Source organism: Medicago sativa, chromosome 3 (genome assembly GCF_051527215.1).
Source record: "Medicago sativa cultivar Bolivia chromosome 3, Bolivia_mono, whole genome shotgun sequence".
NCBI classification, from domain to species: Eukaryota; Viridiplantae; Streptophyta; class Magnoliopsida; order Fabales; family Fabaceae; genus Medicago; species Medicago sativa.
The window spans coordinates 74,914,326-74,941,627 of record NC_140751.1 but is presented as its reverse complement, the minus strand read 5'-3'; the positions used below and the strand labels follow the sequence as shown (position 1 = coordinate 74,941,627).

The following is a 27,302-nucleotide window of genomic DNA, read 5'->3' as shown; positions in this document are numbered from 1 at the left end:
TATTGTATCTATAAAGATTGTCGTTCAACTTAACAATTAACGGAATTTATCTGAGGAAGAGCGGTTAAAGAGACATAATGGGTTTGTAAGTTTTTAATTCAAAACGGATACAGCCGAATATCCCCACTATACTTGCATTGAGAAGGAAAACTGATGATCAATTTTTACTTGCTTGTGACTTTTTTCTTTCTACAAAAATACAATATGCCATCTAATCAAGGAGTAGCACGCAAACTGGCATGTTTAACCTACCTCACAAAACAACAATCACGTATAGCTTGCAAATGAAAAGCATGAATCACAAACATAGAAAGTTGCAGAAAATAAAAGATTAGGAGATGAGAAAAAATTGATCTAAATAATAAACTAACACCATAGAAGAAATACAACCTGTGATCCACTTGTTCATATATAGATGAGAATAAATTACATTAATTGGCACTAAATGGGAGCCAACCAAATTTCTTCTATATAAGGAGCCTCTTTGCCACCACTTGAGACCATCACTAGTAGCACTCTATAAGGCTTTCACAACCAAACACCTCCATTGTAATTAAGTTTTTGAGTACAAAAATTTATTCCAACTCAAAGATTAGTAATATGTTAATTTAATCATCATTTTCTCATTTAAATGGGTAAAATACATTTTATGTAAAATACATTTTATATTGATTATTAAGATTTCCCTTTAGTCCAACAAATAAGATTTTGATATATTTGATTTGATGCAAGCAGATACACAAGAAGTGAAATGACATAAAATTTAATTACTTGGCTAGACTAGTGTGAGAAAAATACATATATTCTGATCTCAGACAAGTGTTATTATGGTAGATTTTATACAACATCTAGCTATAAAAAAAAAAAAAAAAAAAAAAAAAACTCAGTTTTGATTTTTTGTAACGTCTCCTTTAACGTAGTAGCGCCAATACCAGTGTTTACACCATATGTCATAGATTGAATCCAAATGAAGTCCTTTGGTTTCAGGCAAGAAGAGTATAATAAAGAGGGTCATGACAATAATCCAAGTACCATGGAACAAGAAAGCACCATACTTCAAGTGACATAACATTGCCATGAATGTCTGAGACAACACAAATATGGTTATGAATTGCACAGAAATAGCTATGCTTTGTCCAGTTGTTCTGATTTTCAAAGGAAAAATTTCACTTGGAATTATCCACAATAGAGGACCCCATGACCAACCAAAACCTGCAGAGTAGACACTCATCAACACTAATAACAATGTACCATTTCCCTTCGATATGCTACCTGTTCCGTGAACACCAGTCGCCATTGCCATCACAATAGCCACCGCAATCTTCATAGCAATAGATAACACAAATTAGTAACATAATAAGTTGCGCAATGCAAATTATGTGTATAATATAGTACTATCTCTATCTAATTTCTAAACTAAATTTAGTGCCGAGAGAATTAAAGATAGAAATCTAGGTAGTATTAAGCTTACTTGACTGATAAGCATCTGAATGCCACCTATGATGAACAAGACTCTTCGACCAACCCGATCAACAATGGTTGAGAAGACGATGACTGAAACAATGTTAACAAGTCCAAGTATAATGTTGCCAAGCAAAGCTGCTTGGTGACCAAACCCAATCGATACAAAAAGGTTAGGTGCATAGAATGCAACCATATTGATCCCCGTGAGTTGTTGAAAAAGCGGAATAGCAACTGCTATCACCAAGTGAGGTCGATATTGTCTCTCCAATATGGTCAAAAAAGGCTCTTGATTCAAAGATTTTGCATATTGTGATTGTCTAACAAGTTCTTCTAACTCGGGTTCAACATTGTCTGAGCCTCTGATTTTATGCAAAGCTTTTCTGGCTTCATCTATCTTCCCACGCTCCACCAAACTGTTTGGTGTGTCGTATATAATTAAGGCGCCGATAGTGATCAATGCTGCTGGAACCACGGCTAAGCCAAGAGAGATTCGCCATCCCCAAGGGTGTTTTGCGGCAACAAAGTTTATGAACCCCGCAGCCAAAACGCCAACTTGCATAAAAAATTGAAACCATGTGCTTAATGCTCCTCGCCATTTTGGTGGAGCAATTTCCGAAAGGTACAATGGAGTAGCCTTAAATCAATCACCATACTTCAATAATGGTTGTATATTTACATAATTTTTTTTTAAAATCATAAATGTCAAATTAGTCTCTAAAATTGAATATTGTCAATCAATTTAATCATTTCGCTAGTCAATTCTATCAATAATTAGATATCATGCCATCCAGTTTCATCAATTGAATTGATTGACAAACAACTAAATTGATTGGCGATCTTCAATTTCCAAACTAATTTGTTGATTCGTAAACTTAGAAACCTACTTGTCAAAATTCTACATTTTGAAGATTCAAAATGGTAATCAATCATAAAATATTACACGGAATAACTCACTTGATTAGTGAAACCAATTCCAAAGCCGAGAAGTAATCGACCAATAATGAGCATAGCAATATTTTGAGCACCTCCAGTAATGGCACCACCCACAAGAAAGATGATACCCCCCAACATGATGGTGTTTCTACGTCCCAGTGTGGATGTGATTCGACTAGCTATTAGAGAAGTTACTAACCCAGCTAGATACAGTGAGGACGTGAATAATGTTAACATGTGACTATCATACACACAATATGTGTTTGATTCCGCTTTTGCAGCCTTCTCAAGGACTTCAGGAAAGAATTTTTCGAGGAATGGCATCATCGTAGTAACACCTCCTGAAATTTTAACATTTCCATCAAGAATTGAATTGGTTAGCTTAAACACCTTAAAAACCTACAATTATCTCAACGAAAATTCGTTTAAATGACTATAAATGTATAATATATCGATCATGCTTATATACTTGATGCTTTAGAAGGGGATAGCAGAAACATTTATAATGAAAGTTATAACATGAAAAAGAACCTGAAATTCCAAGGTCATATCCAAAAATGAGTCCACTAGATGCTGCAACAATGCAAGTGATGACAACTGAGATTGTTATCTTGCTCTCAACATCCACTTCTGGTGTGTCTGCTTTGAGTCCTCCACCAGCCATGTTGAACCTTCTATGATGACGATCTTCTCAGGTTCTAAGCATTAGTAATGTTGCATAGCTGATTCTACTCACTGCAAGGATACTAATGATGAGCAAAGTGCGTAAGAAGTTTGGTCAAATATAGAGTCAAAGTCAACTCATTATTATTTACTAAAGATGCAATACAATGAATCTACACTCTTTTTGTACAAGTTTTCACTGTCGTTTTATAGTAGCTAATCTCCGTTGAAGAACATGTGAGACACTCAAGGTGTGTTCTCCTAACCGAATTTTCTCCTTACACAAGAGTCGGGATGAAACCCAGACCACTTGCTTAAGAGACTCGAATCTCTTACCATTTAGACCAATTGGTCGATGAATCTACACTCTATTTATAGTAAGACTTAATTCTATTCAAGAACCTTTTCCATGTCTCTTGAACATTAATCCGATTCACAACATTATAAAATCTGACACGTACTAGTGTGAATCAGGTATCCTCTGCACACAACTGCAAAGACTAATCTCTTGAGTCCGGTAGTATCGAATGAGATGGCAAAGCTCTCCCTCAAGAGGTTTAACATTGTTGTATTCCTAGGGCTGAATTCGAATTCGAATTCAAAAGTTTTCTTGCGCATTTCCCTTTAAAAAAAAAAAGTTATTGTTTTATTGAATAGATGCAAGAAAAAAAAAACTCTTTCTTTTTTTACATTATCAAAAATCATTTGTTCATATGTTTACACTGCATATCTATTGCATTGAATATTTATATTTATAACTAGTTACAAACCCGTGCTTCGCACGGGGTTCAGCTACTTTTTTGACAAAATATTATATCGGAAGGATAAATCGCGAAATGATAGATAATTATAAACCATAAGACAATATTTAGAGTATTCAGGCATTACAGGTTACAAAATGAAATATCCAAAATGGCTTGGTCACGAAAACATATGAAAACATATTTAGTCAGCAGTAGAAACACTTTTCTAAACCAATGAAAACCCTATTACCAAAGCTTTAACGTATACCAATGAAAACCCTATTACCTGATTTATATCATATTGTCTTCCAGCTTCAACGAAGGTCGCATAATCCAAATATTTGTGATGCATGGTCTAAAGCATGGGGTTCAGTAACATATTTTGTCAAAAAAATTGTTCTAAAGGAAAAATAAGTAAATTAAGGGAGATAGCCGCATTTTTTTAAGAGATTTTTGTCGTTTATAAATGTGAAAATCAAGCAAGCATATTACACAAACATTAGAAATGCGCATAATATTTATCAAAGCATTACAAAGCCTTAATTCATGAAAAAAAGAGGATTCCCATGATATGGAAATGAACTTGTATATGTATTTTCTAGCCTCATTATATGTATATACACGTTTTCCAAAAGCGCACAAACAAAATTACTATAACAATGGGAAGTTATTCAGTTCTCCAAAAGCGCACAGAGATTTCTATAGACATTTCTTGAGAAGTCATTCATAAAAACTAAAGTTAACGACCTAAAACAAAAACATCTAGTTTCATAGGTTCACCCAACACTTCGTAGTGGAGACTGCATTGGTAAATAGAGAGAACCATGGATTCATCAATATGCGAAAGTGTCAAGTGTGTGGGCGCACGGATGTGTGTTCGGTTCAGTGGTGGCAACCGCAGCAGAGTTTAGACCTTATGAACAACAATGATTTTGGTATTCGATATTTAGTATGTCTAGCTTAATATGGAGGAAATGTTGGTTATCTGGTAAGCAGGCATGATCAGGGAATGAAGGGAAGAAATTTCATAATTGGAATATAAAATAACAATAGTACTTCTCACCAAAGTGCATTTCCATACCAAAATGGCAACAAAATATAAACCCAATACAAAATTGTACTTGTACAACTGAAATTTAAGATAAAACTTATGCTCTAAAATGAAAATACTCGACCTCTGGGTACTTGATTTACTTCTTGGATTTCTTTGATGGTCTGCACAGAAAACACACATTTAGAACACAACATAAAAAAAAAAAAAAAAAAACTAAATCAAGTAACAAAAGTGATCAGATACTTACTGGGCCTGGGTTGCTGTTGCAGTTGGTGCGGCTGGTACTGCACCAGTTTCTCTTGATCAGAATGAAAGAGACATTTTTTATACCGTGGGAATGTTAAGGGAATGTGACGCAGAAGCATTGATTTGAGATATTGCAGGCCAATGCTTGCCACATTGCAGATGATATTTTATGTACAATTCAGGACAACCATCTATGCGCAAATCTTCAAGACCAGTGAGGAGAGGCATGTCACTTGGAAGCAAAATCCTATTAAGAAGAGGGCAATCGTAAATATAGAGCCTCTTAAGATGCAGCATATTTATTAGAAAATTAGGAAGCATCTTACCAAGACTGCACAGATAAATACTTGAGATCATATTACCTTTTCAAACAGCAAGATAAGATTGTTCAGGAGCTGATCTCCTCTGTAGATTTGCCATTACTGAACCAGGATTACATGAATTTTGAGACACCGGAGGTAGGGAATTAATATATATTTTTTAACACCTTATACCATAGACTGAGTTGTTTCAGAACTTACCTCTTAAGGAAAGAATCAATGCCAATTGTAGAGCCTGATTTTGCACTTTGCTGCCATGCCAATATGAACTGCTAGTGCAATAATGAATTACAAAGATTATGATAATAAGATATTCCATTTCCGATCATTGGACAAATGACAAGTTCGAAAATGACCGATTATATACCTTTGTAGGGTATTTTCCAACAGCAAATGTTTATGCAAGCTGCACGGCATATATGTTTGATGTCACACCTAATAAAATACAAAATTCAACATTTAGAAACGACATTTAAAGATGTGAATGTTGCCATAAATGAAGATCCAGGAAGAATTATACCTCCAATAACGACAAGACCATCAAGATTCAAATGGTTGCATGTAGCAAGAGCAGCATTAACTTGTCGGTGGTCCTAATTTGATCTTTTGTCCGCCCAAGCAAATCATGACTACCTAATAAAGAACAATCATCGTATGATAATAACAATTTTAAAAAATATCCGAGAAATAATTGATTTAAAAAAAAACAGTTTTACCAAGCAAATCATGACCACCTAATTTGCATTAAATCCTAATTTTTATCCAAAAAAAAAAACAGTTTTCAGATTCCGATTAATTTAAAAAACTTAAACAAACATAATTAAAACCACTAAAAATGACTTAGTCAACCAAATATGATTTTTTTCTCAAATAGTCTAACAAATGGAATCAATTAAACTATTACTGATTTCATTATGAAGTGCTTCAGATATATACCTCAATGGAAGCAAGAACGATCCTCAAGGCCATTTCATGGATATATTTCCCTCTCGTCGGGTATAATCTATATCTGATGTAAAAATCAGTCGTTAGAAGATAGGTTCACGAAACAAACAATAGTGCAAAGAAAGCTCATCATCGGGTATAGCATTACTTTGAATAGCAGACCTCCCCGTTTGAACCGCACAGTACAGCCATATTTGTTGCAGTACACATCAGTATACCTCCATCAGCAATAGATTGAACTGAATCAAGAAACGCAGAAGGCAAACCATATGGATCAAGATCAACTTGGAAAACAGAAAAATGTGAACACCGTCAAAAGGGTATTTTCATTATATTAAATTAAAAGCAGTTTTGTCAACCGCAGCCGCGCAGATAGCAATTTATTCAAATCTTGCTATCCGATAGTGCTATATTGCCGCTATGTGACAACACTTTTGCACTAAATAGCACATTGCATAAAAATAGTGAGATAAACTACAACTTTCTAGAAAGAAAGTTGCACTGGATAACAACTAATAAATGCAAAATAACAGTGAAACACAAAATTAAGGCACAAAACTAATTCCAAATCAAATTGAATTCAAATTAAACATAACCCTAATGAAATTCAACAACAATTTCATACCACAAGTGAAATATATATAAGTATATGAATTCAAATTCAACAATTCAACAGCGAAACACAAAATTAGAGCACAAGATGAAAACCTCGTCCTCAGACGAATCACTCTCCGATTCACTAACCTCTTTCTTAGCAGCCACAGGTTTCTTCTCTTCTTCAGAGCTACTATCATCATCTTCATCGTCAGAATCTGAGCTATCTTTCTTACTCTTTTTTCAACAGCAACAGGCTTAGACACAGGCTTTGCATCCTATACAGTGGGGCATAAGTTAGAACATCAAAGCATTATAAATGAGTACTTATGTGAGGAACAATAGGTTCTTATAAAATTTATTATAAAGAACAATGTTTTCAGGCAAAAACCCAGTAAAAAAAACCAAAAAAAAAAACAAATTAACATCTCATAAACTCATACATCAGAAACAAAACACCAGCTCAAAACCAAAACATACAACAACAAAAAAACCCTAAAATCTCAATCCGAAATCAACAAACCACAAACCAAAACATCAAAAAGCAAAAACACATCACCAGGTTTGTATCTGCGGAGTTACTAATTTCATGTGATATCAAATGAAACAAAATCAGTCGATACCTTTCAGATCTTGATGTGCTCGAGAATCCCATAAAAATGTTCCACATTAGCCTATAAGTAAGTCTCATAATGTTTAAACAAAAGTACTTACAGAAATCACTCCCATGAAGTTTAATAAAGGTTTTGGTGCAGAAATAAGTAATATTGCTTGGATGAGGCCAATGACAGTTAGGAAAGTGAGAGCACCTCAAAAAGGCGCAGTCTATAAATAATAAGTGTACTAAAGTTTCCTTGAAGTAACCACAAAGGAACCAAATATAGATAGCCGCTGATGTTGAAATGAACCATATATGCAAACTAACTCAAAAGGCTAAGCAAGTCATGTGATCTCTTTCAAAAAACAAAGATAATGACCTGAAATTAGTAATTCATGGGGTAATCTATCTAAACATTAACTAAACATTCTAAAATTAATGATTTGCTTACAATTCACACAATACCCCAAAGGTGGGAACTAAAACTAAAGGAAATCACCTCTAAATTGAACATATGCGAGGTCCACTTCAGTTTCAGTTCTGCACCTCCTCACTTCGGCGAGTTATCGCAAAAGAACCCAGATTATGCACATTTCTGCATCAAGTCTGGTACTTCCAATTGTTGTCTCCAGACCTCAATACTTAACCAAAATTAGTGAAACCAGTACCAACTCTAAATGAAAAAAGAAAATATCTTCTTTAAGCACATGCAGGGAAAAATAGAAAGTACATACAGATACTGAAAAGAAATCTTTCTGTTCCAGCTCTGATTGCTTATTAAGAGCATTTAGAAAGCGTTTTGCCTCTTTCTGTTGACTGATCCCCCTGCTTCGACCAAAATCAACAACCCCATGCTAATCAATATATTTATTATACAGGGATTCCTTCATGATAGCAACACATTTTTCCTTTAGAACAATGAAATGAATCATGCCAACTTTTAAGGGCCAAACGGAACAAAACAAATGTCAATTAGACAAGATGAAAAATGCAAAGGTGAAGCTCTAAATGCAAAAGAGTTTGAGAAGATAACTCATACTTTGAAGAATGACTTAACAGTTCTCTGAGTTGGTCCCACCTTGACACTCATAGCCCTGTATATACCAGTCACCTGATGTACAACAAAACACTCATGGGACCATTGAACAAACATGAGAATATCTATTTATCAGAGTGTCATGGTATAGTCTCACCTCAACTCTGTCACCTGGCTTTCCAATATACACCAGTTTGTCATGCAATAGCAAGCTAACAGTGTGAGGCGTTCCTCCCTCAGGTATCTCGTCAGGTGTCTCCTGAAGCCTCACAATTTGTTTATCAGTAAACCTGAAATTAGAAAAGATATGTTAATTGCAGTTTCCAGGTTTATGAACTAAAATCCAAGTGAAAAACCTTACACCAAATAGTCACATGACCAAAACACATTGTTCAAAATAGGGGCTAATGAAGTTTAAATAATTATTTTTCAAACTTGTAGTTATCTTAACATCTTGATATAAAAATGCAAGATAATATTGTCTTCTAGATCAATCTTATTGACCATCTAATTTAGCAAAAAAAAAAAAAAAAATTAACCAAGAAACACTTATTCTGGCATTACATAAGCTGATATTATTCCCTTGATCTCAGCTTAAAAGAGATGGGAAAATATTGGCAGTGTTCCATCTCAAATACTTAAAAATCTCTCTTACATACTTGTTATTATGCATCAAATAGGCGCAAAACATATAAAACACATACTTGTAGATAGTATAGTTATAGTGCTAGTTTGCAAAAACAATTGTAAATTCTATTTTAAGTTTATGATGAGATTCACAATAGTGTATTGTAAACAAATTCTTATTTTATATCAAATGAGGTGAAATTCTGCAGTCCAAAACTTTGTAGTCATTGAGATTGTATTCTGTATTGTGACATTGGTTTGATGTTGGCAAGTTATATACCTACTATTGACTTTGATGTTATATATTGGCAATACTTTATTTAGTACAAAAGGTTGTAAAATAGCAGCTATATCAGCACTACAACACTGTAAGCATAGCAGAATTTCAACAAACAACAAATTTTCACGATCTGCTATTGACAACATTGTGCAAAACTTATTCCTTTCACTTACCTCTTGGTGTGTAATGCTTTCCCAGCCTTCATCAAAAAAGGTACCCCATCCCATCTTGCATTATCTATGAAGTGGGCAGCCGCGGCAAATGTCTGGGTTAAGTTGTCCTTTGGTACAGTTTTGTCATCAATGTAGGCTGGATATGCAACACCTCCTCTGGTGTGGTTCTTATATTGGCCTAAAATTACATCCTCGAGTTTAATCGGTCTCATAGAACGAAGAACCTTGACCTGACATCCATTAAGCAATTGAAAGTCATGAAAAATCACAATTATTTAAAACAGATGAATTAAAGGTCCATAACCATGAGTCTCTGAGGCGTAGCTCAAGTGCTTGAACTAAACCACCCAAATGATTTTGAGAAGAAAGTCCAGGTTTTAAACTCTGGCTTCTAGCATATACATCCTCCGACCTTATATTTAACCGAAAAAGGTACATGTATTTGTATCAAATAGATGAACCTTTCTACTTATATTTAAGGTCGGAGGGAGTAATATACTAAAAATTAATATTTGCCTATAAAAAAAGTAACCATATGAGACCTTTTCATTTCTAATGTCCTCTACATCCAAACTAACAGGGGTTTCCATTGCAAAGAGGGCTAGTATTTGAAGTAGATGATTCTGCATAATATGTCTAATTATACCATAATTGTCAAAGTACCTACACATGGAACAGATATGAAAATATATGAGAATCACCATTTTAAGATCATAAAAAGTGTAAATGCTGCAAAGGAAGAGAAGTTACCTGCCACGTCCTTCAGTACCAAAATCTTCTGAGAATATCAACTGTACATTTTTTATGTATTGCCACGACCACAAAGGTTCAAAAATTAGATTTGAGAATCGGAGAACAAAAAGATTTTCCACAAGCTCTTTTCCAAGATAGTGATCGATCCTATATAATATTTTCCATTTTAAATAAAGCACTTTACAATCATTAAAATCTACAGATAATTAGACCATGTTTGGATTGGATTGTTTGAGTTTATCCACTGCCATAAACACTTCTAGGATTGTTTGAAGGAGCTCATGGAAACAATTTATGACATGTTTGTAAGTTGTTTTCAGCTTATTTTCATAAGCTCTCCAATATAGCTTATGAAAATAGATTATAGTTTATATGAAAACAATTTGACTTTTTTTTTATCTTGTTATAGAAATAGCTTATATATAAGCACTTATATGATAAGTGTGAATGGTATAAGCGCTTAATATATCCAAACACAGTCAAAGTGTAGTTAGAAAACCTGAAAATTTGATCCTCGGTCAGATACTGCTTGAATGATCTTGTTAAAGCAGCTGAGGACGCAAATGATTATGCCATCGCTCTCTACACTGCTTGCCAACCCTTCCTTCTAACTTCTCAGCTATTTGAGCCCATTTTCTTTCACCATATTGCTTCACCAACCTTATCAGTTTCCTTTAATCATCATACCAAATAAAACATATTAATAAAATAAAAGTTTAGTACAAATCATATACTTCTAAATTGCAGCACGCAGTTCGCATAGACATGATCAAAGTGTATCCAAAACCACAATCAAACAACAAAACAAACCAATAACCATCTCATAACCTCAAACCAACATAAACTGCTACCTTAGTAATCAAGAAAATCATTCTTTTGAGGCAGCAAACTCGATATACTTCCTTGACCCCAACCTTTTTCTACACGCTTCAGAATTTTCAATGCGATATTACTGCCAACATCCCTGTCAAGTAACAGAAAACATTTTGTCAAAATAAAAAAAAAAGTAACAGGGAACATATCATTAGGAAATATTTAGATATTACATGCATATAATTATAAAATAACATGATCCATAACATATCAAATCTTAGATAAATATTTTAGAACCTTTTTATTCACTATGTTGGCATGCTTCTTATGTTTCCTTTATCAACTGCTGCAATAAAAGAAGCTTGCAGTTCTGGAGGAACCTGAACATATAATTCACTCAATTAGTAGAAGCAATATATGTGAAACATAAAAAAAAAATGAGTTAATCATCTGTCATTCAAAGCCACAAAGACATATAAATTGAAGTTATAAATTTTTGTAAATTTTTCTATACATGACCAATACTCACACGAAGACAATGAATTTGGTCCCATATCCAAATTCAAAGTAATCAATTTCAGAAAAATCTAACACTAAAACTGATCTGTAGAAACCAATTCCAGCACAGCAGTCCATAAAACCTATGATTGAATCATTCATATGAAATCAAACATTTCTGATTATTTTGCTGTATGCAGCCAGCTTATAACTGCAACTTATACAACTGGTCCCGTCTAAAAATTCAAAATCAATAAATTATTAAAAATCCTGCACTGAAGCTATTTTCTGCAGTAATTTTAAGAAAAACCTAGCTCATTTTTATAATCTCCTTTTTCATATACAATAAGAATCACTTCACCATAAAACCCATTCAATCAAATTATTCCAGTGGCCAAATCAATAAACCTTTCAATCATGCTATCATTCACACAAAATCAATTTAGTAAAAATACACAAACAAATCAACGCAATAACTTCAATTCTTAAAATCAAACATGCATAATGAACAGTTTACTTTTCATCAATCAATTTCATGTCTCATAACCCCTAAGTTAGTTGATTTAGATTATGCATGAGGGATGAGGGAAAGGGAAACCCACCTTTAATTCTTTATGGTGATGGCAGCAAGCTCTGGTGCTCTTGTTTCCTTAAGTTCCTAGCTTCCATCTCCAATTACTCAGTCTTGAAGAACCCCTAATTTTTCTTTAGTTACTTCTTCTTTCTCAGAACCCTAATTCCATTTCTTCTACTCTTCTCCCTCTGCCTCACTCTCGACCTCAGACCCCTCTTACCCAAACTTAACATTCTTCTCACAAATCCTTCACAAATTTTCAATCAAACCCACATGCAAGATTAGAATTAGATTCAACACTCAAACCAGAGAATATTACATTGATGAATTTAAGCATAATCACTTATACAATTAAAAAAGAAGCATAATCATGAATTCATGTTTTGGGACATATATTACTTTACTGTTTATTACTCAATTTCATAAAACCATAGAAATTCCCTTTTCCCCCAAATGAAAACCTAACTCTAAATTCATCAAATTTCTACATGCATGAGGGAAAGGAAACCAAAAACAACAAAAACAAAAACATAATCACACCAAAAACAGAATCAACAACAAAAAAAACCCAGAATCACCAAAACACAAAAGCTAAAACAAAAATAAAACAGATTACACACAAAATTCATTCTATCTGAGACATGCATGGCATTAGATTGCTGAAAAACTAAATAAATTAATCAACCCCAGAAATTAACTTTGATGAAGAAGAAAATGAAAATGAAAAACAAAAGAAGAAGGGTTGTTACTACCTTTGATGAAGCAGAAATGAAAACGGAAGAAGGAAGAAGAAGGAAGAACATGAGTTTTAGGGAGAGAAATCGTTTCTCTCTTTCTCTCATCCCCTTTCTTTCTCTACTTCCCGACCCTCTCTCTTTTCCCTTTTTTCTGTTTTTTTTTCTTTCTCTTTACACATATATATAGGGCAAGCAAGGCAAATAATTATTTTACCAAAATACCCCCAATAAGGGTAAAATGGTAATTGGCACGGACATTCATTTTCCTATCTAGTTTAGTAGATGCAAAAATATGTAACATTAAAACAACTTACATATTTGGTCTATTTTTTATTCTTGTAAACAAAAACTTCATATTATTAAAATGAGAACATAAATGATGGTTGTTGAAAGAGAGCAAATAAAGGTATGAGATTATGAAACCGTGTGCTTCAACTACACAATGAAGTCTTTTTTATATAAAATTAATGACAATAAATACAAACATTGACAAAAAATAATTATACGCTATCTTACGCTTAATTACATTATGTTCTCAAGATTTGCATGATCCTTTTTGCTTTTCAACAATAGTCTCATACCTCTTCTAGAGTGTGAGAATGTTATAGAAAAAGAAGGTGAAAAAAGAAGTTATGAGAGATGCGTCTGATTAATGGTAAGATGAAAAGGGAAATGACAAAGTATGTAAGGTAAGAATACAAGTTTTTTTAGGAACTAAAAAATTAAATGCCAATAGGAAACTAACAATGTGCCTTACAGGCTCAGAGAAACAAAAAAAAGAAAAAGGATAGAAAAAAAGTGGAAGGAGATTAGGAAAAGAAAGTTACTTTGTCTTCTAAAGTTTTTTCTATGGTGGGTTTGATCAAAAATTTAGGGGAAGAGAGAAAAAGAAAACATTGGTGGAGAATTTGAATTGATCTTGTGGTGATCCGATATATTGGTTCTTTTTGACCTATTTAATTTCTAGCTCTAGTCAAAAAAGATTCAGTGGTGTTTAAAGATTCAGGGGTGATTTGGACTTAGACTTTTATTCTATTTATTTACAATAACCTAATTAAAAGTTTGGTTTACCTCAGAACCAGTCGTTTTTCAAAGAAAAATTGTCTTAAAATAACTGACCATCTCAATATTTAATATAGAATTATTTATTCTTTAATTGTAACTTCTTCTAATTAATATCATTTTATTTTAAGAATTAATTAATATTACTTTTAACATTCTCAATTTAACATCTTTTACTTTACATTTATGATAACAGTAAATAAACAAATAGATTACTTTAATTAAAAATACTGTTATTTCTATTTCATTTATACCATTTTACAATATGTTTGAAATGACAAAGTAGATCAATTAATTTGAGAATTGAGATGGAAAGAGTTAAAGATTTTTTCTAATAATAAAAGATAATAAAAGTTGAGTTTGACTTTTTTAACTACATTGTTTGTTTGATTTATTTTTTATGCATCACCAAGATTCAACATGTACACCCTCCGGTTACTATTATAAGCAAAAATCAACATTTTAGATTCATTCATTAAATGATGTATACAGTCTATAATAAAGACTATATACATCATTAATTAAATGAATCTAAAATGTTGATTTTTGCTTATAATAGTAACCGGAGGATGTAGTTCTTGAAGATCTACTCAACGACACGGAGAACAAGAATCCTCAAACACCCTTCACACTACTTTTTTCTTACTTCTCTTTGATCTCACGACAATTACCTATATAGATATGGTATTAAAACGTGATGCTAACTAGTTCCACTGGGATACTAGTCAAAAAAGAAAATTATACATTGTAAACATCATTTTTTATATTTTTTAAATTTTGACTACACAAATTTTTTAAAAAATATTTACAATAATATTTGTTTTCTTAACTAATATTCGAGTGGCACTTGTTACCATTTTCCTTATAACACTAAGACCTCTGTGGAAAACAAAAATAACTGATTAAATTTGGTTAAGTTGTTCCCACTTCAATGTAACTGTGATGATTTTGAATGGAAGCATGTATAAGAAGTTAACAATTTTTAGAGCGTGATAATCTCATTTACCAACCATTTCTATATCTATGATAAAAACAAACTTGCAAACTAATCAAATAACTACACTCTATCACCAAACATTTCCATATCTATGGATAAAACAAACTTACAAACTAATCAACTAACTACGTATTATAAAATTAATCTTGCCAAATGCAGTATAAGTTACTTGGCTATGACAACTAACACCTAAAAAAGGTATTGTTTTGAGTAAAGAGGAGAGCTTATTTGTTATACTTGTTTATCTATTTTACGTTATTATCAAAAAATACTATGGCTCTGTTTGGTAAAATTAGCTGATAGCTGATAAGCTAGCTGATAGCTTTTAGCTGATAAGCTAGCTGATAGCTTTTAGCTGATAAGCTAGTTGAAGTGTTTGATAAAATTAGCTGATAATTTTTGCTTTGAATAATAAGGGTAAATATGGAAGAAAAAATGAAAAGCTAACAGCTATAAGCTCAAAAGCTACTTGAAGTAGCTTCTGAAAAATAGCTTATAAGCTCCTGAAATAAGCTATAAGCTCGTTGTACCAAACAGAGCTAAAGTGTTACCAAACAGAGCTTTTTTTGTCAAATGAGCTTATAAGCTAAAAGCTAAGAGCTAAAAGCTCTTTTTTTGGGTTTACCAAACAGAGCCTATCTTATTTTTATTAAAAAGTACGGTAAAATTGTGTTCATTTGAAATGCAGTAGAAGATTTTTACCATATATTCCCTGATTTCACAAATTTTATGGCTTTCAATCTCTGTTTTTTCCCTAATCATAGAGCCCTAAGCTCACTACACTAAAGACAACGGAAAATCCAAATCCCAACATTACCCCCAAAGACAAAGAACACAACAACGAGGAAGAGAGTAAAAAATGAGGATCAAAACTGTATGAGATCAAATTATCAGATCAAAGATTAATTTTGATACACGGACAGTATAACAACCTAGGAAAAAATCATATACGAAATCTAAAGTCAAATGAAATCGATTGGACGAGTGTTAATGGAAATAATCAATGGAGTAAACAGTCCAAATCACTTCATTAAGCAAGCACCGAAGAAAACACATGATTATGAACAAACAACCAATTAGCAATGGTCCTTTTTGGTCAAGATATTAATCAAGGAACCTAAAAGGCAAATTCCCAAAACCCAGAAATACAAGGTCAAATAATATTAATAACACATCCCCACTAAAAATTAATTAAAACCAAAACAAAGACAGTATATGAAATAAGTTAGACCTAACAAATTATACCAGCGCAATGCTGCTCTCGCCACCAGGCGGCTTCCGTACGCCGCCTAGATAGTCTCTAGACTCCGCCTTTCCATCAGCAAAGATGTTACTCCCACTTATCTCTCGGAGTTTTGCCCCACTCAACGATTTCTCAGCAGCCAAAGGCGGAGAGTCGCCTTTAAATATGTTGTTTCCTGACAGTTCTGCAAATTTCTGGTTAAGAATCTTCTTTGCTGTTTTCAGAACTGGTTCCCCTGTAGTAGCGTCTTGATCTCCATCACCCTAACCAAGGTAACAACACAATAAATGGTATATTATATAAAACACACAAAAACTCACAAATGCTACATAAAAACATTACTTATATGCATTGACCATGATTCATTCTCAAAATACTTAGCATTATTCATTCCATGATGCAATAACTATAGCTTTTCGTTCCGGTAAAATCATTACATGCATTGTGTTTTCCTAAACAAAGTACTATATGAATTCTATTTGTGCAAAGCCAAGTTACTGAAATATGATCCAAATTTTAAAATTGAGGGTCATAGAGAGATCAAATTTGAAAGTAATCACCCAAAACAATTCAGGTTAGCAACTTATAGTGGTGCATACATGACTTTCTCCAAGGCCTATGCTCCCTTTCAACTCCAATATGCGAGGAGTAATTGGCCGAGGCTTGATTTCTGGTGGTGGAGCAAATATGTCATGACCACTAAGCTCCTTGCACTTTGCATCAGAAAGCTGCTTGTTCAACTTATTGTCTTCACTTTCCATAGTTCCACTGAGCTCACGCTGCTTGGCCACCTCAGGCAATGAAGCAGGCTTTTTTGGCGAAACACTCTCTTCCTCGCCAAAGGAGATATGACTGATTCCCGCAATAGCTTGCTGCAATTTTCAACAACAAATGATTAAAATACAAGTTAGCAGAAATCCATTGCAAAACTATGATAGTCTGATAGATACAATAAGTATCTGTATTATTTTCCTTACAAAAAACGCTATACCTGGTACATGCGAATTCCGGTTTTATTTGCTGAAGGGTTGGCACTGCCATCCTCTGGGGCCTCATCTTCTCCATTGGCTACAAATATTCCACTGCCAGTAATCTCCTTCATCTTATACTCCGAACAAGGCTTTCTAGAAATTCAACAGCCAAACAAGATCAGAAGCCACGCAACGTTGGACAAAAAACACCAAGCAAAACTGATCTAGGATTATTAGTTCAGTCCATAAATGATACATATTTAAGCAGTTAATAAAGCAGCAGCAGGGCATATTAAACTAAAAGGCAAAAGTATGTTCGGATTCGTGGTGAGTTTGACAGAATCAAAATTCAAAATGTGCTACCGCAATTTAGGCAAAAACTATACTTGTGCCCTGTATGTATGTTACTAAACAACTCAATGTGGGATTATATAGTTTTCAGACACATACAAAATGACTGCTAATGTTGTAGGTTTAAATAACATGAACTGAATTTCTTATTTCTATTTATAACCAGCCCAATATTGCAAATGGTAAAAATGACATGTAACATAGTGACTGAGCTGAAATGAAATGATATCTAAACCATAGATCCACTCATTGAAATTCAACAACTCATTCAAATTCCATTTAACCCTTTTCACCTATAATACCTTCCTATTAGATGATAAATAACAGGAGCAACATACACTAAAGTTAATAATCATTTCAATTTGACAGTAAAAAAATAAAGACAAAAATAGAAACAGGGCATAATATTAATATTAATTATTTACAGATCAATCAATAATAACACAAACAAAACCTGAAACATCGGAACAAAAAAACACAGACCGTGACAGTTATTTTATTTAAAAAAAAAAAAAAACTTCATTTGAATTTTGAAAATTTAAAATTTGAATGAGCTAAAAATAAGGAGATATAGATCTGACTCACCGTTTGTTTAAGCTCTCAACCTCTTCATCAGTAACCTGACCACCAAACACCACCTTACTGATCCCATCCGACGGCTGAAAATTCACCAATCAACCAAACAAAAAATAAAATCATAAGCAATTGAACTCAAGCGGTTAATAAACTCTACCAATAACAACGAAATGTTACGTTTTGTCAGACTTTACTTACCTGATGAGAACGAGTGGCGGAAGAAGGAGGAGCTGGAGAATCATTGATTGGAGTTTCAGACCAAACAAGTAGATCTGCAGTTGAAGTGTGTGGTTTCCTCACCGGAGTGTTCCTCTCCATATTCACACGCCAAAGAACAAGAGAGAAAAGATAGTGGGGTTTTATTTTTAAAGAGTTTAGTTGAGTGGAGTGTAGAGAGAGTAAAGAAAAGAATAGAATAGAATAGAATAGAATAGAACAAGTAGAAGCTACTCTTCTTCTGTTTCAAATCAAAGCAAAGCAAACTACAACAACAACTACTAACTATACGCATTACTCACTCACTCACCTGTACTATATATAAATATTAATTATTTAATTATTTAATTAATCTACCTGTTACGTTTTTTATTTAATTTGAATAATAATGCTTTCATTTCCCACTTTTGATTTTGATTTTGATTTTTGAATATGAAAAACCGCCCCGGTAAATTAGTGTGTGTGTATTTCGTTCGTAATCGTATAACTTGGACGGTAAAGCATGTGCGCCGCATGTACCGCCACATGTCGGTTGTTATGAGCGTGTACCAATGTTTTTACTTTCTTGCCCTTAACGCAACAATTCTCAATATTTTACCTTTTTCGTTTTGTTTTTCTTTCCCTTTAATCTTCTCTTTTTGTGATGAGTGTATAACCCAACTGCTAATCAAAAGTGAAAAACATGGTTTTTTATTTTCTATAAGAATAAAGTTTTTTTAGGTACATCTGGAACATGACTATGCAAAACCTTCGAACCACGAGAGGATTATTTCAAATTTTTATCTTAATGTCACTACTAGAGTACATTGTCAAAAATATTTTAGAAAATGCTAACTAAAACTCTCAAAACACTAGTTAAGGAAACAAGTGATGAGATAAGTTGAGATAATTTTTTGTCCATACTAAGCTATCAAAAATATTAAAATATTTTTTTATTCTTCAACATAAAATTATCATATTTTATCTCTCCATTACAATTATGTTTTGTCTTGTACTATCATATCTTCATCTTGTATAGTTTTGTGAATCAAACTCACTATTATAGAGGTTCACTTCTCAATCCAAGTTCAACAAGTCCTTGATATTCACAATCGCATAAACATGACGATGAAACAAATTGATAAACTTAGAGATGAGACCAAGAACAATTTTGGGGTCAGAATAATAGCAGAGATAAGTGGAACTCTAGTTCCTTGCAAGTCTCAAACCCTATAAAATAGACATAAGCTCAAAAGAATAAAATTTAAATGAGTTGGTTTCTAACACTCAGTCTTGACCTCCACATTTCTCAAAACACTTAATTTAAGAAATGTTGCGAGGGACACGAGAAACTATTTCATAAAAAGTTTAAACTCAAATAGTGTTGATATTGATAAGTATATATTGTCCACCAACATGATCATTACATCGATAATAAATACAATTTGAGCTGAATTTTATCAACTCAACCAACCTAAATTAAAATAAGAAAAATAAAATACTATAGTATTAGTTCACTTTGGCTTATGTAAACATTATTTGATTTGATAGACACTGCTTTTCCCTAGGTAAAAGTTCTAAAGGGAATGTACTAATCCTTAAACAAAAATTAATAATCTAATATCACTATTGTAAAGGCATGTCTATTTAGTGGCAAGAAGAAATTAAAAAAGTCAATAAATGATGTATGTGGTCACTATTATAAGCAAATTTCTACTTTTTAGATTCATTCAATAAATGATGTATGTGGTCTTCAATAAATGATGTATGTGGTCTACAATATAGACCACATACATCATTTATTGAATGAACATAAAAAGTCAAAATTTACTTATAAGACCATTTACAATGGTTAACCCCATTCAACACCCTTCAACACCCACTTTTTCAATTCCCAACACTCCACATCATTTTCTCTCTCTTAATTCAACACTCATTCAACTTTAATCTCTCCAATGGTTTTTTTCATTCAACACTCTACCCCACCACCTTTTATTTCTTATTCTTATTTAATTTTATATTTTTGTTTTTATAATTACATAAAATTACAATTATCAATTATAATTAAATTAAATAAAGAAAAACTGAAAAATATTTGAAATTTTTTTTATTTAAATAATTTATTTTTATTTTCACTAAAAAGAAGGTTAAAACTTCACTTAGTTTACTAATAGAAATATATAATAAGAAGAAGATAGTGAAAAACTTGGTATTTTTTTTTTGTCCAAATGAAATGAACCAAGTCTCTATTTATAGAGAAAAAAAAATCATGAATTTTGATATATATATTTTTTTTTTTAAAATTATTTTTCAACAAAATAATTGATGTACAATTATTAAAAAAAATTAAAAACGGACAGCCAATAAAAGACCAACACATGTCCCCCATCATTCCACAATTCTGCTTCTCTCTCCTTCCTGTCTGCAGCTCACACGACTTGGTCTGCGCGTGTTCTACACGCGCCCGTTTGGTCCAATATAAGCGCGCCACGTGGCATCGGATGGCAGGTTCAATTTTGTTTAATCGGTTCATCATCTCTCTCATCCAACAGCTCCTTCAACACAGGTTCAACACACCATTGGAGTGGTTTTTCTTGTTTAATGTCAGCTTCAACAAGCCCATTGCACATAGTCTAATAGTGACCGGAGGGAGTACTCATTGTATGAACTTGTTGGCAAATGGTAGTACTGTAACCAAGTAGTGGGTTTTAAGAACCAAGAATAAATTCTTTGATCAGATATCTCGTGACACTCATGTGCAAAAGCCAAAAAGTCAAGACTTGCCAACTAATTTGTTACTTTATATAATTTTATTCTATTCTATTCTTGGCAACTGAGGCATTTGATTCAATTCAATCAAGGGTGAGCTTTTCCCAGAATTGCGATATTGAACTAGAATTCTCTTTTTCATATTTATAAATTTCATTGAAACCATTCGTGGGACACAAGCAAAACCATGAAAAGCCTTCACGTGTGGGTAATGGGCATCTCTCATCATTTTGATTCATAATTACCTGCTTGGTGTTCTTAGACATGAAAGTTCCCTCCTCACATGTACCCAACTAGTTTTTCTTTTCAATCTTTTAATTTATTTTGTAAAAATGTTTTACTAGTAATGTCGAAGTTGTCAAGTGGAACATTTTCTTGATTATTGGAGTTCGAATTTGGAATGTTTCTATTTTGTATGTGAGCTTTCAAATAGTGATTGTCATAGGAAGAAAAAAAATCAAACGAGTATTGATTAATTGATTAGTATTAAAACTAAAAACATCGGTGTTAAACAAAAGAATAGTTGCAAGGGTATTTTCGTCTCTGAAAATATAAATCTCAGTGGAAGGTGAGAGAGAATGCAACGGTATCAAACCCAACAATAGTTATCCGTTAGAAGAAAGCAAAATCCAACAACCGGTTGCAAGCAGTCACCAATTAAGGGGATATTTCAAATTTTAAAATTCATTTGCGGCTCAATTACGAAAGCAACCTTCCCAAGTCATGATCCATATATTTCTCAGTTTGGATATAGATTTCATCTCATCTCATACCACTAATCCAAGGAAACTTGTACGGGATATTTGTAAATTGAGGTATATAATACTTTATTTCATATATCTACAGATTAACGATCATTTTTATTAAATAAAACGTAATTTATTGAATTTAAAAAAAAAAAACATTTCATTGTTTATAAGAACCGTACTAAAGCCTTTTCAAAAAAAAAAAAAACCGTACTAAATTTTTTACATTTCATTGTAAAAATAATCAATATTATATATTATGAGTAATAAAACTCATAAAAAAAATATTATAATTGTCAATGATAGAAAATAAATTTTTTTCGAAAAACTAGTTATTTAGCTATTAATTTAAAGATTTGGTGTGCGGTATAGAATTTGTCCTGATCCAAATGTTTTTTATATTTGTAGTAACTTCTCTTCCAATGATGCCCTCATTTAAGCTATTGTGTTTACCATTTTATCCTTTTAATGGTATTAAAAAAATTTCATTTAAAAAATTATTTGAGTCTGGTATATATGCTAAAAAACTATAACCAGGATATGCTAACATAAAGACAATTAAACATAATAGAAAAGCAGATATATGAGCGTATTAGTGTCAGTCTTTTCGCTGGTGGAACATAATAGAATAACATTCTTATTTTGTTTTTGCAAAAATGGAATAACATTCTACTGTTTGAATTAAAAAAAAAAATGGAACGAATGAAGCCTAAAGCGATTATTTATTCTCATCATATAGATTGTTAGAATCATGAGTTAACTCGTGGAATCGTATGATTCCACAAATCTATATATCAATTTTGAGTTGATTTGAATGTAAATTCAAGTATTATATTAACTCGAAAAAGTAAAATTCATTTTAATCGATTGGACTTTAGTGTACTTGGTAAACTTGAATAAATTCGCAATAAATTTTTAACAAATTTTTTATTCTTTTTCTCATCTCAATTTTCATATTCAATTCATTTGTTAGACCAAAATTGATTAAACAACAACAACCCTTAATTATTGATGATAACAAAGCATACGAGAACAACTAGGATATATTAATGTGTGTTTAAGTGAGCAGAAAATTTTGAGCAAATGAAGATCTGCCTCTTGACATGGTCAACGTATTGGACCTTGAAGAGAAGCTCTCTGTCATAGATAAAGACAAGACTTTGTATCAAGTTCAAGGGCAAACTCTTTTGAAAGCAAGTCAACACTCTATGGTTAAGCCACTAAATCTTAAAGATCCTTTGTACCAAATGTCTGACTCTAGTATGTGTTTTACACATAGTCATTAATTGTATTAAGATTTAGAGAAATGATATTTTGACAATTACTTTTTGACAACTTTTGGACAACTTTCTCTCTCATACTCACATGATGTTGTTATCCTCTCTCTTCCTTTTTCTCTCTCCATTGTTTTTGACCAATAAGAAGTGAGAAAAACAAGGTTGTCAACAAAGTTGTCATCAAATGGATGTCAAAATATCATTACTCTAAGATTTAATGTTCATCAATTTTTCTCTCCACACATAAACTTTTGAATGCCTTGATCATACATAGTTGATTCAATCTTAATACAATAAATGACCAATAATAACACAATAAATGACTTTTTATATGAGCTAATATAGTATAAGAGTTCCCTGCACAAGACTAGCATGAAAACGCGCCGGAAAAATACAAAATGTTGTATATAAGCGACACCGCACCAAAGCAGCACACTGAATAAAATCCGGGGGAAAACAAAAATGCTGCACCGAAAAAGCATACGCCAAAAGAAAAGAAGCGCACAAAACCTTTGAAGATATTTAGGTTCGCCGCATTTTTTTATCAAACCACTAAAACCTTCGGCTACAAGAAGGAACAAAAAAGGTGTCGATGGATCCCCTTGTTTGAACACAATAAATGATAAATTTGAAAACAATCCACTTTTTAAAGACTTGATTGGAGTAATACACATAGTAGATTCTCCTTATGGCAACTTAGTTGGGCAACTTTACCCAACATTTTTCGTTGGATAACAAAGTTGTCACCTATGGATAATGCCATAAGTTTTTTTCATAAGATCTCCCATCTATCTTATGAAACTCATGTTAAAGGATAAATTCAAATAAATCAATCCAAACAAACCCTTAAATTGTCCACCATCTTTACTTTCATGTGCAGACTACATTAATTAATTAGGAACGGTAATTGCTACTAGCTAGACAGGATTGTAGCCCTTAACAAAACCTAACTTACAACTTATGAGTTTGGTTGGAATAAAATAGACTAAATTACACCAGAGGTCCTTAAGTTTGAAGTTTGTAACAAATAGGTCATTTATGTTATTTTGGTCACACATAAGTCCTTTAAGTTTGCAAACAGTTTCAATTTAGTCTTTCTCTTAACCAAAAGGTACAAAAATGATGATGTGATGTTACATTTTTCTACGATGAGGCAGTTAAGGAGATGACATTAGCCACATCAGATCACAAAAACGCCACGTTTGACCAATCAACATGCCAAATCATACACTTAAAAAGAACTTATGTGTGACCAAAATATTTAAGGGACTTATCTGTTACAAACCTCAAACTTAAATGACCCCTGATGTAATTTAGCCAATAAAATATATTGATACCATGCACCTAAACAGTAAAGCGAAATTCTAAGGCTATGTTTGGGAGGGTTTTGAAGGGGAGAATTGTGGAGGGCTAAGTTTATATTCTAAAATATAATTGATTTTTTTTTTAATTACAACATGGTAAATGATCATATATAAAATACTTCAATCACGCTTAATAAAAAAAAAAGTAAGTCTTCCTTTTTCTTTCTCTCTTAAGCCCTCCTTCCAAACATAACTAAAACTTATTTGATTTTCTTTAGTAAATCAAGTAAAACTCAAATGATCGCATATATTGTTGGGTTAATTATGTTTTTGGTCCCTACAAAATTGCGGCCTTGTAAGTTTAGTCCTTACTTAATTTTAATAGCATTTTTAATCCCTACAAAAAAAAATTACTTATAATTTTAGTCCCTGCTAAAATAAATTTTGTTTAATTATCCTATGACTTAAGAATTTTTTAACGATTCTTTTTATACAAGTTTAGAACACTATGAAAGGTTCATTTACAAAAATCCATAATTTTTTAACATGAAATAAATTAAATATAAATTTTTTAAGACGACAAAAGTTTAAGATATAAGTAACAAAAATATGGACGTAGAAATCAAATTTTTACGATATTTTTTTCGGAGGACCTTTTAATAACGTTCTTAACACGCCTGTAAAAAATTGTTGAAAAACTTAAGAGTTTAAGCATAAATTAAACAAATTTGGATTGAGTAAGGACTAATATTGAGTGCAGAAATTTTTTGTAGGGATTAAAAATGCTATTAAAATTAAGTAAGGACTAAACTTACAAGGTCGCAATTTTGTAGGGACCAAAAACATAATTAACCCTATATTTAATATGAAACATAAAATAGGAAAAGCTCTTCAAATAGTGAAGACGGCATAATAACCAGTATTGGCAGTATAATATGTCAATAGACTGATGTGCCAGGTTTGCAAACTACATGGAATCGTCAATATGGAATTGTCCACCTGCAAAATACAATGAACACCACACCTGATGAAACAAAACTTAACAATTTTGCACATCAAAAGAAATGTTCAAATTCTATGTAACAAAATCAATATTTTTTATGAACTCTACTAAGAAATGTATTATTCAAATAATAACTATTAAAGCTATACTCGTGTAATTATCATGCACAGACCACTAACAAAATAAAACAAATGGAGATTCACATTTTCAACAAGAAAACTCGGAGAAGTAACATCTGCAACATAAAAATCTTATACAACTTGAATAGAACATGTATATAATATACTAGCAAACAAGACATCGGCCAAAGAGGAGTTTCCTATTATAGTTAATGGGACGAGAATGAAATGATGCGGGAGCCGTTATTATACTCAATGATGGCCTCAAAAATATCATCCAATCAACATTATTAGTAGACACTTTACGACAGTATCGCAAATTAATCTCTCTCAAGTGTGTGCAGTTTTCTACCACTAGCTTCACTCCCTTCTCTGTGATACCATAACAACGTTCCAGGTCCAGCTTCTCAAGCTGAGGGCAAATCTTTGAGATCGCATACATTACTAAGTTGTCAATTCTTGACAGTGACAAGTTCAGAACCTCCAATTTGGGAGCTTTAATGTTGATCCAAGGTAGATTAATGTATGGACAGAATGCCAAGTTCAAATGTCTAAGATTAGGACATCTCTTTAACACTTCACCAATACATTCAGATATACAACCAGCAATTGTTAGCCAAATAGAGAGACTTCACTTGATGATATACAACCAAATCCACCAATGGACCAGTTCCAATTTCCATTGACTCCATTCTGATCTCACTCAGCAAAGGACAGCTCTCAAGGAGTGCAAACAAGGCCGAATTGGTAAGCCTGTCACAACCACTCACGTTTATAGATACTAAATCACTAAGAAATTCACACAACTCTAATAAACGGGGATCAATCAAAAAATTTGCATTTTGAAGATCTAGATGCTGCAGAAATAGACACTTTGACAAGAAATAATAGATCCCGTTAAATGTATATTGGCAGCAATCTTGGAGGACAAGGTTCCTCAAACGAAGAGCTTGATTTGCTAGAGAGTAAAGCAAATGATCGGTAATGCATGAAAAGGACAAATCAAGATGTGTTAATCGCTTCAAACTCACAAACGAATCAATGAAGTATGCAGTAACATTTTCCCTTTCTCTTGCTTCCATAAAGTTGCTAACAGAGAAAGACTTCAAACTCGGTCTCTGGCAGATTGCAGAAGCAATACCAGCATGAGTTAACAAAGGGCATTCGAACATAACCACCTCTTCCAGAAGCTCACAGTTCCTACACAGTTGAAAGAACGATGAGTCATTTACGTAGAAATTACCAGAGAGATTAACCTTGCAGAGTTTTGAAAGCTTTTGAGTCAGAACCTGTAGAGCATTGTTATAATCCACCTCATCGTCAATGCCACAGGTGGTAATTCCTTTCGGGAAACTGATATCCAAATCTTGGGGGAAAGGGAAAAAATCTGCGATGAAGGTATATCAGTGTGATTAATAGAACCAATGTTGGAACAGTTGAGAGAGGTTAACATTAATTTAATCTTTTTGACAAAAATTTGCAACCCTAACGTGGGGAAGGTGGGGTGGTTGGAGAGGTCGAGGGAAGTGAGGTGGCCGAGGGAACATGAACGAGGGATTCGAGAGAGAAGTACGTTTAGGTCACCGCGGAAACGCGAGAGGTTGAGGGAGGAGAATGTAATTCAAGCTTCTCTTAGGA

General features: G+C 32.8%; 3 protein-coding genes and 1 pseudogene across 16 annotated transcripts; all 4 read right to left on the bottom strand.

Annotated features, from left to right (window-relative positions):
- Positions 1-747: 747 nt before the first annotated feature.
- LOC146940157 (sugar transport protein 5-like) lies at positions 748-13,962 on the bottom strand. 3 transcript variants are annotated; one of them, XM_085753794.1, is made up of 5 exons: positions 13,578-13,962; positions 2,929-3,143; positions 2,419-2,738; positions 1,472-2,098; positions 748-1,321 (listed from the first exon to the last, which is right to left on the bottom strand). In XM_085753794.1, the coding sequence occupies exons 2-5, from the start codon at positions 3,059-3,061 to the stop codon at positions 884-886; spliced, it is 1,518 nt and encodes a 505-aa protein (XP_085609920.1). In that variant the 5' UTR covers positions 3,062-3,143; positions 13,578-13,962; the 3' UTR covers positions 748-883. The 3 variants fall into 3 exon arrangements, with proteins under 3 accessions (XP_085609920.1, XP_085609919.1, XP_085609921.1); XM_085753793.1 differs by having other exon boundaries at positions 2,929-3,132; positions 13,578-13,961; XM_085753795.1 differs by lacking the exon at positions 13,578-13,962 and adding an exon at positions 3,522-3,732 and having other exon boundaries at positions 2,929-3,132.
- On the bottom strand, positions 4,816-13,212 carry LOC146940158 (glucose-6-phosphate 1-dehydrogenase 2, chloroplastic-like). 11 transcript variants are annotated; one of them, XM_085753788.1, is made up of 21 exons: positions 13,067-13,212; positions 12,343-12,561; positions 11,540-11,622; positions 11,281-11,393; positions 10,929-11,101; positions 10,427-10,576; positions 10,219-10,339; positions 9,677-9,906; positions 8,754-8,886; positions 8,600-8,671; positions 8,295-8,444; positions 8,060-8,186; positions 7,113-7,240; positions 6,517-6,607; positions 6,360-6,432; positions 5,944-6,056; positions 5,791-5,858; positions 5,625-5,692; positions 5,466-5,525; positions 5,105-5,350; positions 4,816-5,018 (listed from the first exon to the last, which is right to left on the bottom strand). In XM_085753788.1, the coding sequence occupies exons 7-11, from the start codon at positions 10,303-10,305 to the stop codon at positions 8,415-8,417; spliced, it is 552 nt and encodes a 183-aa protein (XP_085609914.1). In that variant the 5' UTR covers positions 10,306-10,339; positions 10,427-10,576; positions 10,929-11,101; positions 11,281-11,393; positions 11,540-11,622; positions 12,343-12,561; positions 13,067-13,212; the 3' UTR covers positions 4,816-5,018; positions 5,105-5,350; positions 5,466-5,525; positions 5,625-5,692; positions 5,791-5,858; positions 5,944-6,056; positions 6,360-6,432; positions 6,517-6,607; positions 7,113-7,240; positions 8,060-8,186; positions 8,295-8,414. The 11 variants fall into 11 exon arrangements, with proteins under 11 accessions (XP_085609914.1, XP_085609907.1, XP_085609908.1 ...); XM_085753781.1 differs by having other exon boundaries at positions 8,060-8,201; positions 8,295-8,385; XM_085753782.1 differs by having other exon boundaries at positions 8,295-8,385.
- A 2,152-nt stretch (positions 13,963-16,114) lies between the features above and the next one.
- LOC146940156 (uncharacterized) lies at positions 16,115-18,587 on the bottom strand. Its single transcript, XM_085753792.1, has 5 exons — positions 18,450-18,587; positions 18,261-18,334; positions 17,345-17,477; positions 16,953-17,225; positions 16,115-16,616 (listed from the first exon to the last, which is right to left on the bottom strand). Exons 1-5 carry the CDS (start codon positions 18,567-18,569, stop codon positions 16,350-16,352), a joined length of 867 nt encoding a protein of 288 aa, XP_085609918.1. The 5' UTR covers positions 18,570-18,587; the 3' UTR covers positions 16,115-16,349.
- Positions 18,588-25,404: 6,817 nt separating this feature from the next.
- On the bottom strand, positions 25,405-27,058 carry LOC146940155 (uncharacterized; annotated as a pseudogene). Its single transcript, XR_015031899.1, has 2 exons — positions 26,954-27,058; positions 25,405-26,864 (listed from the first exon to the last, which is right to left on the bottom strand). The product of XR_015031899.1 is annotated as an uncharacterized LOC146940155 (transcript).
- Between the last annotated feature and the right edge of the window lie 244 nt (positions 27,059-27,302).

Coding starts and splice junctions, on each gene's coding strand:
- LOC146940156 (XM_085753792.1), bottom strand. CDS start 18,569: ATGGAGAGGAACACTCCGGTGAGGAAACCACACACTTCAACTGCAGAT. Junction 18,335..18,449: donor CCGCCACTCGTTCTCATCAG/GTAAGTAAAGTC, acceptor GTGAATTTTCAG/CCGTCGGATGGGATCAGTAA. Junction 16,617..16,952: donor TAGGCCTTGGAGAAAGTCAT/GTATGCACCACT, acceptor TACCTTGGTTAG/GGTGATGGAGATCAAGACGC.
- LOC146940158 (XM_085753784.1), bottom strand. CDS start 10,305: ATGCAGAATCATCTACTTCAAATACTAGCCCTCTTTGCAATGGAAACC. Junction 9,907..10,218: donor AGGACATTAGAAATGAAAAG/GTCTCATATGGT, acceptor AATGGATGTCAG/GTCAAGGTTCTTCGTTCTAT. Junction 8,887..9,676: donor AAAGCATTACACACCAAGAG/GTAAGTGAAAGG, acceptor TTCTAATTTCAG/GTTTACTGATAAACAAATTG.
- LOC146940157 (XM_085753794.1), bottom strand. CDS start 3,061: ATGGCTGGTGGAGGACTCAAAGCAGACACACCAGAAGTGGATGTTGAG. Junction 2,739..2,928: donor ATATGACCTTGGAATTTCAG/GTTCTTTTTCAT, acceptor TTAAAATTTCAG/GAGGTGTTACTACGATGATG. Junction 2,099..2,418: donor GAATTGGTTTCACTAATCAA/GTGAGTTATTCC, acceptor GATTGATTTAAG/GCTACTCCATTGTACCTTTC.